The 15,000-nt window shown below is 50.2% G+C and overlaps 1 protein-coding gene across 1 annotated transcript in view; it reads right to left on the bottom strand.

The window, feature by feature from the left end:
- Nucleotides 1–9,694: 9,694 nt before the first annotated feature.
- Nucleotides 9,695–15,000, bottom strand: part of LOC129715881 (claudin-7-like) — an 8,737-nt gene continuing 3,431 nt past the window's right edge. The window contains exons 2-4 of the mRNA XM_055665771.1: nucleotides 12,460–12,624; nucleotides 11,716–11,800; nucleotides 9,695–10,200 (exon numbers count right to left, since the gene is read on the bottom strand). Coding sequence (XP_055521746.1) covers nucleotides 10,014–10,200; nucleotides 11,716–11,800; nucleotides 12,460–12,624 — 437 coding nt within the window. The 3' untranslated portion in view covers nucleotides 9,695–10,013. The remainder of the gene's footprint in view (nucleotides 10,201–11,715; nucleotides 11,801–12,459; nucleotides 12,625–15,000) is intronic.

Consider the following 15,000-nt stretch of genomic DNA (forward strand, 5'->3'; position numbering starts at 1 on the left):
ACAAGCGCTCGCACACACACGCATTTTCACTCACGTACATATACGCACACGAGTACACAAAATACATATACACGCACACACATACGCAAGCATACACACAGACACGCATGCACACACAGCCACATACGCACACACACGCTCACATACACACACATGCTCACACACACGTACATGCGCGCATGCTCATACACATGCATATATACACGCACGCACACATGCGTGCATGTACACACACATATAAAAATACGCACGCACAGACATACGCACACATGCATCAATAAATACATACACACACATACATATACATACGCATGTGCACACACACACATGCATAGACAAATACACACATAGACATACACAGACATGGATGGGGGTGGGTTCGTGGGGAGACAGTGAGTTTATTGTCACGAGGTACAGTGAAAAGCTTTTTGTTGCGTGCTAACCAGTCAGCGGAAAGACAACACATGATTACAATCGAGCCGTCCACAGTGTACAGATACATGATAAAGGGAATAACGTTTAGTGCAAGGTAAAGCTTTTTTCACCCAGTGAGTTGGTGAGTCTGTGGAATTCTCTGCCTCAAAGAGGGTGGTGGAGGCCGGTTCTCTGGATGCTTTCAAGAGAGAGTTGGATAGGGCTCTTAAAGATAGCGGAGTCAGGGGATATGGGGAGAAGGCAGGAACGGGGTACTGATTGGGGATGATCAGCCATGATCACATTTGAATGGTGGTGCTGGCTCGAAGGGCCGAATGGCCTCTACTCCTGCACCTATTGTCTATGTTTCTACTCTATACAAGACAGGCACTGAATGCTGGAGTAACTCAGCGGGACGGGCAGCGTCTCTGGAGAGAAGGAATAGGTGACGTTTCGGGGTCGAGACCCTTCCTCAGACTGAGAGTCAGGACACAGGGAGACACAGAGGTAAGGGTGGGCAAGGTGTGAAAAGGAGGGATCAAAAGAGAAACAAAATCCTGGAGTAAATCAGCAGGTCTGGTAGCGTGTCTGAATGGTGCTGTCTCGAAGGGCCGAATGGCCTCTACTCCTGCACCTATTGCCTATAGATAAGGAAGGGTAAAATGGAGTAAAGGGGATTCGGGTTAAGGAAAATGAAGATAGACAAAAATGCTGGAGAAACTCAGCGGGCGAGGCAGCATCTATGGAGCGAAGGAAATAGGCAACGTTTCGGTTCCCGAAACGTTGCCTATTTCCTTCGCTCCATAGATGCTGCCTCGCCCGCTGAGTTTCTCCAGCATTTTGATCTACCCTCAATTATCCAGCATCTGCAGTTCCTTAAATAAAATTCAATCAGACTGGTGGGAGATCTGGGATTGGGGAGGGGGGGAGTGATGGAGAGAGAGGGAAAGCAAGGGTAACTTGAAGTTGGACAAGTCAATGTTCGTACTGATGGGGGTTGGAATACGAGGTGCTGCTCCTCAGATTCAGATTCAGATTCAATTTTAATTGTCATTGTCAGTGTACAGTACAGAGATAACGAAATGCATTTAGCATCTCCATTGAAGAGCGACATAGCAAACGATTTGAATAAATAATAATAAGTGTCCGGGGGGGGGGGGGGGGGGGTGGTGATTGGCAGTCACCGAGGTACGTTGTTGAGTAGAGTGACAGCCGCCGGAAAGAAGCTGTTCCTCGACCTGCTGGTTCGGCAACGGAGAGACCTGTAGCGCCTCCCGGATGGTAGGAGGGTAAACAGTCCATGGTTGGGGTGAGAGCAGTCCTTGGCGATGCTGAGCGCCCTCCGCAGACAGCGCTTGCTTTGGACAGACGCAATGGAGGGGAGCGAGGAACCGGTGATGCGTTGGGCAATTTTCACCACCCTCTGCAATGCCTTCCGGTCGGAGACAGAGCAGTTGCCATACCATACTGTGATGCAGTTGGTAAGGATGCTCTCGATGGTGCAGCGGTAGAAGTTCACCAGGATCTGAGGAGACAGATGGACCTTCTTCAGTCTCCTCAGGAAGAAGAGACGCTGGTGAGCCTTCTTGATCAGAGTAGAGGTATTGTGGGTCCAAGAGAGGTCATCGGAGATGTTGACTCCCAGGAACCTGAAGCTAGAAACACGTTCCACCTCCGTCCCGTTAATGTGGATGGGGGTGTGCATGCCGCCTCTGGACTTCCTGAAGTCTACAATGAGCTCCTTGGTCAATTCCTCCAATTGGTCAGGTCACGTTTATTTCTATAGTACATTTAAAAAACATCTCTCGTTGGGGGAAAATGCATTTCGTTGTCTCTATACTGTACACTGACAATGACAATTAAAATTGAATCTAAATCTGAATCTGAAATCTTTTAGGACCGAGATGAGGAAAACATTTTTTTTCACACACACACACAGAGTGGTGAATCTGTGGAATTCTCTGCCACACAGAAGGTAGTTGAGGCCACACACAGTTCATTGGCTATATTTAAGAGGGAGTTAGATGTGGTCCTTGTGGCTAAGGGGATCAGGGGGTATGGAGAGAAGGCAGGTACGGGATACTGAGTTGGATGATCAGCCATGATCATATTGAATGGCGAATGGTGCAGGCTCGAAGGGCCGAATGGCCTACTCCTGCATCTATGTTTCTATGTTTCTATGAGATGAGGAAAACATTTTTTTTCACACACACAGGGTGGTGAATCTGTGGAATTCTCTGCCACACAGAAGGTAGTTGAGGCCACACACAGTTCATTGGCTATATTTAAGAGGGAGTTAGATGTGGCTAAAGTGATCAGGGGGTATGGAGAGAAGGCAGGGATGGGATACTGAGTTGGATGATCAGCCATGATCATATTGAATGGCGAATGGTGCAGGCTCGAAGGGCCGAATGGCCTCTACTCCTGCACCTATTGTCTATGTTTCTATGCATCTAAGAAGGAACTGCAGATGCGGTATGAACATTGACTCCTCTAATTTCAGGCAGTCCTTACTTACTCCACCCTTCACATTGGTGGATGTTACACAACAGTGGTTCGTAGATTAAATACAACCACACTACATATATACAGCCCTCAGAGGATGTCAAAGGAAGGCTTGGGAGTGGAGATGAGTTTTAAGTCTCGACTTAAAGTAGTCGATGGAGGGGGCAGTTCTGATGGGAAGGGGGATGCTGTTCCACAGTCTAGGAGCAATCGCCCCTGAGCTTATGCCTAGATGGTCGGTAACCCCAAGTCAGCCGATCTGGAGGACCTGGAGGTGGTGTGGTGGGGAAGCAGACTTTTGATATCGGTGGGGGCAAGCCTTTGTAGACATGAAGGAGGCTCTTGAAATAGAAACATAGAAATTAGGTGCAGGAGTAGAGGCCATTCGGCCCTTCGAGCCTGCATCGCCATTCAATATGATCATGGCTGATCATCCAACTCAGTATCCCATACCTGCCTTCTCTCCATACCCTCTGATCCCCTTTAGCCACAAGGGCCACATCTAACTCCCTCTTAAATTCGCCTTCTTCACTGCCTGCTGCACCTGCATGCCTACTTTCAATGACTGGTGTACCATGACACCCAGGTCTCGTTGCATCTCCCCCTTTCCTAATCGGCCACCATTCAGATAATTATCTACTTTCCTGTTTTTGCCACCCAAGTGGATAACCTCACATTTATCCACATTGTCCTGCATCTGCCATGCATGTGCCCACTCACACCCAGCCTATCCAAGTCACCTTGCAGCCTCCTAGCATCCTCCACACAGCTAACACAGCCTCCCTGAAACCGTACCTGCCTTCTCTCCATACCCCCTGATCCCTTTAGCCACACGGGCCACATCTAACTCCCTCTTAAATATAGCCAATGAACTGTGGCCTCGACTACCCTCTGCGGCAGAGAGTTCCAGAGATTCACCACTCTCTGTGTGAAAAAAGTTCTTCTCATCTCGGTTTTAAAGGATCAGCCATGATCATATTGAATGGCGAATGGTGCAGGCTCGAAGGGCCGAATGGCCTCTACTCCTGCACCTAATTTCTATGTCTATGTTCCCTTCGAGCCTGCACCGCCATTCAATATGATCATCCAACTCAGTATCCCGTACCTGCCTTCTCTCCATACCCCCTGATCCCCTTTAGCCACAAGGGCCACATCTAACTCCCTCTTAAATATAGCCAATGAACTGGCCTCAACTACCCTCTGCGGCAGAGAGTTCCAGAGATTCACCACTCTCTGTGTGTGTGAAAAAAGTTCTTCTCATCTCGATGTTAAAGGATTTCCCCCTTATCCTTAAGCTGTGTGACCCCTTGTCCCGGACTTCCCCAACATCGGGAACAATTTTCCTGCATCTAGCCTGTCCAACCCCTTAAGAATTTTGTAAGTTTCTATAAGATCCCCCCTCAATCTTCTAAATTCCAGAGAGTATAAACCAAGTCTATCCAGTCTTTCTTCATAAGACATAGAAACATAGAGACATAGAAATTAGGTGCAGGAGTAGGCCATTCGGCCCTTCGAGCCTGCACCGCCATTCAATATGATCATGGCTGATCATCCAACTCAGTATCCCGTACCTGCCTTCTCTCCATACCCCCTGATCCCCTTAGCCACAAGGGCCACATCTAACTCCCTCTTAAATATAGCCAATGAACTGTGTGGCCTCGACTACCCTCTGCGGCAGAGAGTTCCAGAGATTCACCACTCTCTGTGTGAAAAAAGTTCTTCTCATCTCGGTTTTAAAGGATTTCCCCCTTATCCTTAAGCTGTGTGACCCCTTGTTCTGGACTTCCCCAACATCGGGAACAATCTTCCTGCATCTAGCCTGTCCAACCCCTTAAGAATTTTGTAAGTTTCTATAAGATCCCCTCTCAATCTTCTAAATTCTAGAGAGTATAAACCAAGTCTATCCAGTCTGTCTAAGACAGTCCTGACATCCCAGGAATCAGTCTGGTGAACCTTCTCTGCACTCCCTCTATGGCAATAATGTCCTTCCTCAGATTTGGAGACCAAAAATGTACGCAATACTCCAGGTGTGGTCTCACCAAGACCCTGTACAACTGCAGTAGAACCTCCCTGCTCCTATACTCAAATCCTCTATGGCAAGAATGTCTTTCCTCAGATTAGGAGTTTTGTAAGTTTCTATAAAATCCCCTCTCAATCTCCTAAATTCTAGAGAGTATAAACCAAGTCTATCCAGTCTTTCTTCATAAGACAGTCCTGACATCCCAGGAATCAGTCTGGTGAACCGTCTCTGTACTCCCTCTATGGCAATAATGTCCTTCCTCAGATTAGGAGACCAAAATTCTAGAGAGTGTATGTATTCGGAAACAAACGAAAATGTATTCGGAAACAAAGTTCCACAGGGAGCCAGTGGAGAGAGGCCAGGATCGGGGCTCTGGGACTATGGCAGAGGTTTCATGGGGAGAGTCAGTCAGTGTGCAAGGCTGGGCTGGGCAGGGATTGGCCTGGAGCCACAGGAATGCAGCCGGACAGGTTCCTGCCTCACCACCCCCAGGCCACAGGCCACAACCATTGTCGTTGCCATGGACATAGAGCTCTCTCACGCCTTTGTTTGTTCCTCTCCTCTCCAGCTCTGCACTTCCCCCCTCTCTGCACCCGACTCTCTCTCTCTCCCTACAGAAACATAGACAATAGGTGCAGGAGTAGAGGCCATTCAGCCCTTCCAGCCTGATAGTTCCAGCCTCACCCACCATCCTTCCGTATGAAAAGATGACCCCTCAGATTCCTCCCCTTCACCTTAAACCCACGCCCTCTAGTCCCAGAGTCCCCTACTCTGTGGAGCAGACTTGTTGAGCCTAATTCTACTCCTAATGGGTGCAATCGAGCCACCACCATTATGGTCATGGCTGATCATCCAAAATCAGTACCCCGTTCCTGCTTTCTCCCCATATCCCTTGATTCCTTTAGCCCTAAGAGCTAAATGAAACTCTCTTGTAAACACCTTTAATTGTAAAGAGGGAACTGCAGATAGAAACATAGAAAATAGGTGCAAGAGTAGAGGCCATTCGGCCCTTCGAGCCTGCACCGCCATTCGCTATGATCATGGCTGATCATCCAACCCAGTATCCCATCCCTGCCTTCTCTCCATACCCCCTGATCCCCTTAGCCACAAGGGCCACATCTAACTCCCTCTTAAATATAGCCAATGAACTGTGTGGCCTCAACTACCTTCTGTGGCAGAGAATTCCACAGATTCACCACTCTCTGTGTGTGAAAAAAAATGTTTTTCTCATCTCGGTCCTAAAAGATTTTCCCCTTATCCTTAAACTGTGTGTGTGTGGCCCCTTGTCCTGGACTTCCCCAACATCGGGAACAATCTTCAGATTGCCAACTCTCTGCCACAGAAGGTAGTTGAGGCCACATAGTTTATTGGCTATATTTAAGAGGGAGTTAGATGTGGCCCTTGTGGCTAAGGGGATCAGGGGGTATGGAGAGAAGGCAGGTACGGGATACTGAGTTGGATGATCAGCCATGATCATATTGAATGGCGAATGGTGCAGGCTCGAAGGGCCGAATGGCCTCTACTCCTGCACCTAATTTCTATGTTTCTATGTTTGAATATAGCCAATGAACTGTGTGGCCTCAACTACCTTCTGTGGCAGAGAATTCCACAGATTCACCACCCTCTGTGTGTGTGTGAAAAAAAATGTTTTTCTCATCTCGGTCCTAAAAGATTTCCCCCTTATCCTTAAACTGTGTGTGTGGCCCCTTGTCCTGGACTTCCCCAACATCGGGAACAATCTTCCCGCATCTAGCCTGTCCAACCCCTCTACACCCCTCTCTACCTCCCTCCCTACACCTCAAAAGACAATAGACAATAGGTGCAGGAGTAGAGGCCATTCGGCCCTTCGAGCCAGCACCGCCATTCAATGTGATCATGGCTGATCATCCCCAATCAGTACCCCGTTCCTTCCTTCTCCCCATATCCCCTGACTCCCTCTCGCTATCTTTCAGAGCCCTATCTAGCTCTCTCTTGAAAGAATTCTCTCCAGAAAACCGGCCTCCACCGCCCTCTGAGGCAGAGAATTCCACAGACTCACAACTCTCTCTGTGAGAAAAAGTGTTTCCTCGTCTCCGTTCTAAATGGCCGACCCCTTATTCTTAAACAGTGTTCTCCAGAGATGCTGCCTGACCCGCTGAGCTGCTCTCTGTCCCGAGAGAGGGGAGGGGAGGGGGGGGTTGACTGAGGCCGACCCGAATCCCTTAACACCCAGCCCCCGCGGATGCCATCTTGTCACCGAGTCAGTTTCAGCTTCACAGCTAGTGAATGGCCTGTCCCACCTGTGGCCGACTTGTCATATCAGTCTCGCTAAAAGACGTTGAACATTTCAAAATCCGTCACTGACGGAAAAAAAGTGGTCGCGACACTTGAGAAAACGCACGTGGGCGCGCCGCGTGTTTTACGCTGACACGATAACGTCAGTGAATGATGCCGCAGTCACCGATAAACATCACCAAGTGGAACAGGCCCTTTTACCTGCCCCGTAGTTTTGTGTGTGTGTGTGTGTGTGTGGATGCATCTGTGTTCGATCCCTGACCTGTTCCTAACAGCCTGCCTCTGATGCTCACAAATACACACACACACACAGACCGCACACATGCACACCACACACACACACGTGCACATCAAAACTTGCACACACAAATGACACACACACACATGCACACAAACGACACACCACCCTTGCACACACACCACATGCACACCACACTTGCACACAAACATGTGCACATCATACTTGCACACACAAATGACACACACACATGCACACAAACGACACACCACCCTTGCACACACACACCACTTGCACACAAACATGTGCACATCACACTTGCACACACAAATGACACACACAAATGCACACACACGTGCACACAAACGACACACCACCCTTGCACACACACGTGCACATCAAAACTTGCACACATACACCACACTTGCACACACACACTTGCACATCACACTTGCAACGACACACCACCCTTGCACACACACACACTTGCACACAAACGACAGACACACACTTGCACTCATACGACATGTGCACCACACTTGCACACACAAACGATACTTACACACAAATGACATGTACACACATGCACACACAAACGACACTTATACACACAAACTACACTTGCACACACATGACACTTACACACATACACAAGCCACACAAACACCACTCATGCGTACACGCACACACACACACACCCCTTCAAACCTGCTCACCCCAACCCCACCAATCAGACCGATGGCCTTGCGTTCCCACACTCCAGTTCCTTGTATAAGTCTGTGACTAATAGACTAAAAGCACCTGTACAATCGCCCATCCCTAACGTTTAAGTAACCAATTATTAGTCCACAAAACCGGTCTGCAACGTCTCATGTTGCATCAAATTGCTGGAGTAGCTCAGCTGGTCAGACAACTTCTCCTGAGATCATGGCCACGGACGCTGTCTGTACGGAGTTTGCACGTTCTCCCCGTGGGGTTTGCTCCGGGTTGCTCCGGTTTCCCAAGTGTGTAGTGTGCGGGGATCGCTGGTCGGTACAGACTCGGTGGGGCCGAAGGGCCTGTTTCCCCCGCGCTGTATCTCTAAACCAAGGCCCTGCCCCACCCTAGTTTGGTTCATTGTCACAGTGAAAAGCTTTTGGTGTGTGTGCTAATCAGTCAGCAGAAAGACAATACATGATTATGCCTGCCAATTTAATGACGCTTCCCCCCCCCAAAGATAGACAATCGATCCAAAACATAGAAAATAGTGCTGGAGTAGAGGCCATTCGAGCCAGCACCGTCATTCAATATCATCATGGCTGATCATCCACAATCAGTACCCCGTTCCTGCCTTCTTCCCATATCCCTTGATTCCGTTAGCCCCAAGAGCTAAATCTAACTCTCTCTTGAATACATCCAGTGAATCGGCCTCCACTGCCTTCTGTGGCAGAGATTTCCACAGACTCTCTGTGTAAAAAATGATTTTCTCATCTCGGTCCTAAAATACTTCCCTCTTATCCTTAAACTATTAACCAATTAACTGGCCTCAACTACCTTCTGTGGCAGAGAGTTCCAGAGATTCACCACTCTGTGTGAAAAAAGTTCTTCTCATCTCAGTTTTAAAGGATTTCCCCCTTATCCTTAAGCTGTGACACCTTGTTCTGGACTTCCCCAACATCAGGAACAATCTTCCTGCATCTAGCCTGTACCCCTTAAGAATTTTGTAAGTTTCTATAAGATCCCCCCTCAATCTTCTAAATTCTAGCGAGTACAAGCCGTGTCTATCTTCATATGAAAGTCCTGCCATCCCAGGAATCAGTCTGGTGAACCGTCTCTGTACTCCCTCTATGGCAAGAATGTCTTTCCTCAGATTAGGAGACCAAAACTGTACGCAATACTCCTCTGGGTGAAAAAGTTTTTCCTCATCTCAGTCCTAAAATGGGCGATCCTTTATTCTTAAACTGTGTGTGTGTGTGTGTGTGTGTGTGTGTGTGTGTGTGTGTGTGTGTGTGTGTGGCCCCTGGTTCTGGACTTCCCTCAACATTGGGAACATTTTTTCTGCCTCTAGCCTGTCCAATCCCGTAAGGAATTTTATCTTATCTTTCCATAAGATCCCCTCTCGTCCTTCTAAATTCCAGTGAATACAAACCCAGTCGACCCATTCTTCGAACAGCTCAGCCTCAAAACTCACAGCATCGGTTTTCACAAATCCTCGCTCCCCCACCCCCACCCCACCCACCCCCAAAACACAAGACCGTCTGAAATACTCAGGACTTTCTTTATTACCAGTAACTTGATTTTGACCAAAACCGCACCGCGCACACACAAAAATACAAACTTAAACTCCTTCCCTCCCAGTTTAAAAAAAAAAGCATCGAATCGAACAAAAACGCCACATTAAACTTTTAAAATAACAACTCAAAATAGCACAAAATGTACAAAGTTCGCTCAAGCGGGAAATTCTTTCATCGCTGCCACAAGGCCCGATCCTTCCGAGAGAACAGTTCACAGAGATTTCTCCTCAGTGATCGACCACTGGGAGTTAGGCTCCATCGAGCCGCCCAGGCCTCTAGGCCCCGTCGCTCACACAAACTCCTTGTTGCTGCTTGCGGTGCTGGCTGCGGGCCGAGAACGGGCCTTGGACTTGGGGTACGAGGCGGGGTAACCTCCGCCGCCCTTCCTGGGGCAAGAACAACTCAGCATCCCGCCCCCGATCAGCACCAAACCCGCTCCAGCCCAGTTGACAAAGATGGCTGATCCAAACTCATACCTGGATTGAAGGGGAGGGGGAAAAACCAAACCAGAGAGAGTCAAAGATAGGGTTTCGGCCCGAAACGTTGCCTATTTCCTTCGCTCCATAGATGCTGCTGCACCCGCTGAGTTTCTCCAGCTTTTTTGTGTAACCTCCGAGAGTCAAAGATAGTTCCTTTGATGCAAGACCCCTTCCCACAGCCCAGCCCAGACTGCAAGGAACAGCAAACACCATAGAAACATGGCCAAAACAGGTGCAGGAATAGAGGCCATGAACTGTGTGCCCTTCGACTACCTGCACCATTCGCCATTCACATATTATCATGGCTGATGTGAAAAACTCATGTATCCTCATCCCGGTCCTTCTTCTCCATGTGGCCCCCTGTTCTGGACTTCCCCCACATCTAACTCCCTCTTAAATATAGCCAACCCCTTGAACTGTGTGGCCTCAAGACCTTCTGTGGCAGAGAGTTCCAGAGATTCACCACTCTCTGTGTGCTGTGTGTGAAAAAAAATGTTTTTTCTCATCTCGGTCCTAAAGATTTCCCCCTTAGGGGCCGAAGGGCCTGTTTGTGTGGCCCCAAAGTCCTGGAATTTCCCCAACATCGGGAACATTATTGCTCATAGGATAGGGATAGGAGCAGAATTAGGCCATTCGGCCCATCAGACTCACTCCACCATCAGACAAACTCCCTCCTAACCCCACACACCCGCGCTAACCAAGATTCTATCTGTCGCTACCATAAAGTAATACGTTTTTCGAGTAGAAGTAGGCCATTTGGCCCATCATGGAGGATCTATCTCGTCCCTCCTAACCCCAATTCTCCTTTCCTCTCCCCATCAACCCCTGGACACCCGTACTAATCGAGAATCTATCTTATCTCTGCCTTAAAAGTAGTTAGAAAGCGAAGGGCCGGGCAGCATCTCAGTTTAGAGGCAACAGGCCCTTCGGCCCTTCGAGTCCATGCTGTCCATTGATCCCACTGGACACTAAGGGGGGGGGGCAATTTACAGAGGGCCGACTAACCTACAAACCCGCACGCACGTCTTGTGGGAGGAAACCCACGCAGGTCATTGGGAGAACGTGCAAACTCCGTACAGACAGCACCAGAGGTCAGGATCGAACCTGGGGGTGGGTGGGTGTCTGGAGCTGTGAGGCAGCAACACTACCCGCTGCGTTGCTTTATCCCACCAAACTACCACACACACGGAATAGATTCCACTGCTCTGCGATCCCTCTCTCCCTCCCTCCCTCTCTCCCTCCTTCTCTCTCTCCCTCTCCCACTCCATATCTCTCCCTCTCTCTCTCCTTCCCTCCCTCTCTCCCTCTCCCTCTCTCTGCCTGCCTCCCTCTCTCCCTCCCTCCCTCCTCTCTCCTATCCTTCTCTATCTCCATCCTTCTCACCTCTCTCTACCTCCCTCCCCCTCTCTCCCTCTCTCCCTCCCTCCCTCTCTCCCTTTCTCCTCCCTCCTTCTCTCCCTCTCTCCTTCCCTCCCTCCCTCCCTCCCAACCCAACCCAGCGTTGCAACTCACTTTGTATTGACGGGGGTCAGAGGGTTGTAGAAGTCACGAACAATCTGATTCCCGTACCAAGAGGCTCCGATTAACACACAGAGACCTGTGGGGGTGGAGAGAAGAGAGGGAGGGGAGGGGACACTCAGATCAGTATCAAAACAGTTCAGCCAAACTCCCAACTTATTTTATCTGCCCCCCCCAATTTCCCCCCCCCCCCCCCCCCCACCCCCCCCCCCATTCTCTCCTCAACCCCCCCCGTTCTCTCTTCCCCCTCCCCTATTCTTCTCCCCCTCAACCTCCCCTCCCCCCCTTTCTTCCCCCTTCCACCCCAATTCCCCTCCCCCCCCCCTCCCCCTCCCCCTTCCACCACAAACCCCCTATTCTCTCTTCCCCTTTTCCCCCCCTCCCCCTCAAACCCCCCAGTCTCTCCTTCCCCTCCCCCCTCCTCCCCTATTCCCCCATTCTTCCCCCTTCCCCCTCATTTCTTCCCCCTTCCACCAAATCCCCTCCCCCATTCTCCCCCTCAACCCCCCATTCACCTCTATCCCCTCTTCCCCCCTATTCTCCCCCTCAACCTCCCCCTCCCCCCCCTTCTCTATTTCCCCTTCCCCTCCTCCCCCCCTCTCCCCATCAACACACAAACCCCCTCCCCCCATTCCCCTCCTCAAACCCCCCAATCTCTCTTCTCCCCCCCCTCCCCCATCAACACCCCCCCCCCTCCCCTATTCCCCCCCCTCCCCGCCCAAGGTTCCATTCACTCACCAGCCAGAATGAAGGCAATGCCCCCTCCCATGGCGATGCGGGACTTCTTGACCTTGTCGTCACCCCCGCACTTGGTGCACTTCATGCCCACGGTGCTGACGCCCACTGCCAGGATGCCCACAACAATGCCCACTATCATCAGGGCACGAGTGGCCTGCAGGGCACCTGGGGGAGGGGGGGGATGGAGAGAGAGAGAGAAAGAGAGACAAGGGTCAACAACATCACACAAGCATCACAAGGCCACAAGTGATAGCAGCACTAATTAACAATAGACAACAGGTGCAGGAGTAGAGGCCATTCGGCCCTTCGAGCCAGCATCGCCGTTCAATGTGATCATCCCCAATCAGTACCCCCCGTTCCTGCCTTCTCCCCATATCCGCTATCTTTAAGAGCCCTATCTAGCTCTCTCTTGAAAGCATCCAGAGAACCAGGCCTCCATCGCCCTCTGTGAGGCAGAGAATTCCACAGACTCACAACTCTCTCTGTGAGAAAAAGTGTTTCCTCGTCTCCGTTCTAAATGGCCGACCCCTTATTCTTAAACTGTGTGTGTGTGTGTGTGTGTGTGTGTGTATGTGTGTGTGTGTGTGTGTGTGTGTGTGTGTGTGTGTGCGTGTGTGTGTGTGTGTGTGTGTGTGTGTGTGTGTGTGTGTGTGTGTGTGTGTGTGTGTGTGTCCATGTGTGGCCCCTGGTTCTGGACTCCCCCAACATCGGGAACATGTTTCCTGCCTCTAGCCCTTAACAATCTCATATATGTTTCAATGAGATCCCCTCTCATCCTTCTAAACTCCACAGAGTGTACAAGCCCACAGCCGCTCCATTCTCTCAGCATATGACAGTCCCGCCATCCCGGGAATTAACCTGGTGAACCTACGCTGGGCTCCCTCAATAGCAAGAATGTCCTTCCTCAAATTAAGGGACCAAAACTGCACACAATACTCCAGGTGTGGTCTCACTAGGGCCCTGTACAACTGCAGAAGGGCCTCTTTGCTCCTAGACTCGACTCCTTTCGATTCAATAACAGGAAGTTATGTACCAACAGCGAGGAACTATGAAGCCAATGGTTTATCGTGTAAAACCCCAAAGAGGAAGTGGCAAATCTCCTTCCCCAACTCTCGATCTTGCTCGTAGAGTTGTTGCCTCCAGAGACCCAGGTTCCCATCCCGTCCCGACCACGGCTGCTGCCTTTACGGAGTTTGCACGTGACCTGCTCCGGTTTCCTCCCACGTCCCAAAGACGCACGTGTTTGGCCGCCTACCTAACCCGCAGGCCTTTGGGATGTGGGGGGAGACCAGGTGCACCTGGAGAAAACCCACGTGGTCCCAGGGAAGGACTGTGACTGAACGAAAAATTTACAACGACTTAAAAGTTTCCAGGACTCGAGGTATAGGGAGAGGTGGAGCAAGTTTCCAAACTAAACTAACCTCTCCCCCGACTCCCAGTCTGAAGAAGGGCGCAAAATAAACAGAGGTGTTAGATGCACAGAGTCTCTTGCCTAGAGCAGGGGAATCGAGGATCAGAGGACACAGGTTCAAGGTGAAGGGGGAAAAGATTTAATAGGAATCCGAGGGGTAACTTTTCCACACAGAGGGTGGTGGGTGTATGGAACGAGCTGTCGGAGGAGGTAGTTGAGGCTGGGACTATCCCAATGTTTAAGAGGGAGTTAGATGTGGCTAAAGGGATCAGGGGGTATGGAGAGAAGGCAGGGGTGGGATACTGAGTTGGATGATCAGCCATGATCATATTGAATGGCGAATGGTGCAGGCTCGAAGGGCCGAATGGCCTCTACTCCTGCACCTCTATGTTCCTATGTTCCTCTACTCTGGGGGGGGGGGGGGGGGGGAATGTGGACACACAGGGAGGGAAGTGGAACTATGGGAGGGGAACATTGGCGGTGAAAGCCCAACGCTCGGTTTATGGATTAAAAGGTTCCTGACTAAACCAGTTAATTCCCGACAGTAAACAGCAGTGGAAGCGGTGACCTGGATCAGTGACCGAGGCACGTCACGCACAGTGTAGATTAGAGATACAGCGCGCAAACAGGCCCTTCGGCCCACCAGGTCCGTGCCGGCCCTAGAATACAGGGGAGGTCATTTAAGACTCGAGGTGAGAAAATACTTTTTCACACCCAGAGAGTTTTGTGAATTTGTGGAATTCCCTGCCACAGAGGGCAGTGGAGGCCAAATCACTGGTTGGATTTAGGAGAGAGTTAGATAGGGGCTAGTAGAGTCACAAGGGATATGGGGAGAAGGCAGGCACGGGTTATTGATAGGGGACAATCAGCCATGATCACAATGAATGGCGGTGCTGGCTCGAAGGGCCGAATGGCCTCCTCCTGCACATATTTTCTGTTTCTAAGACACACACACACACACTAACACACACACACACTAACACACACACACACACACACAGACTAACACACACACAGACTAACACACACACACACACACACACACACACACACACACACACACACACACACACACACACACACACTAACACACACACACACACACACACACACACACACACACACCAACA

Source organism: Leucoraja erinacea, unplaced genomic scaffold (assembly GCF_028641065.1).
Source record: "Leucoraja erinacea ecotype New England unplaced genomic scaffold, Leri_hhj_1 Leri_1477S, whole genome shotgun sequence".
Lineage (NCBI taxonomy): Eukaryota > Metazoa > Chordata > Chondrichthyes > Rajiformes > Rajidae > Leucoraja > Leucoraja erinaceus.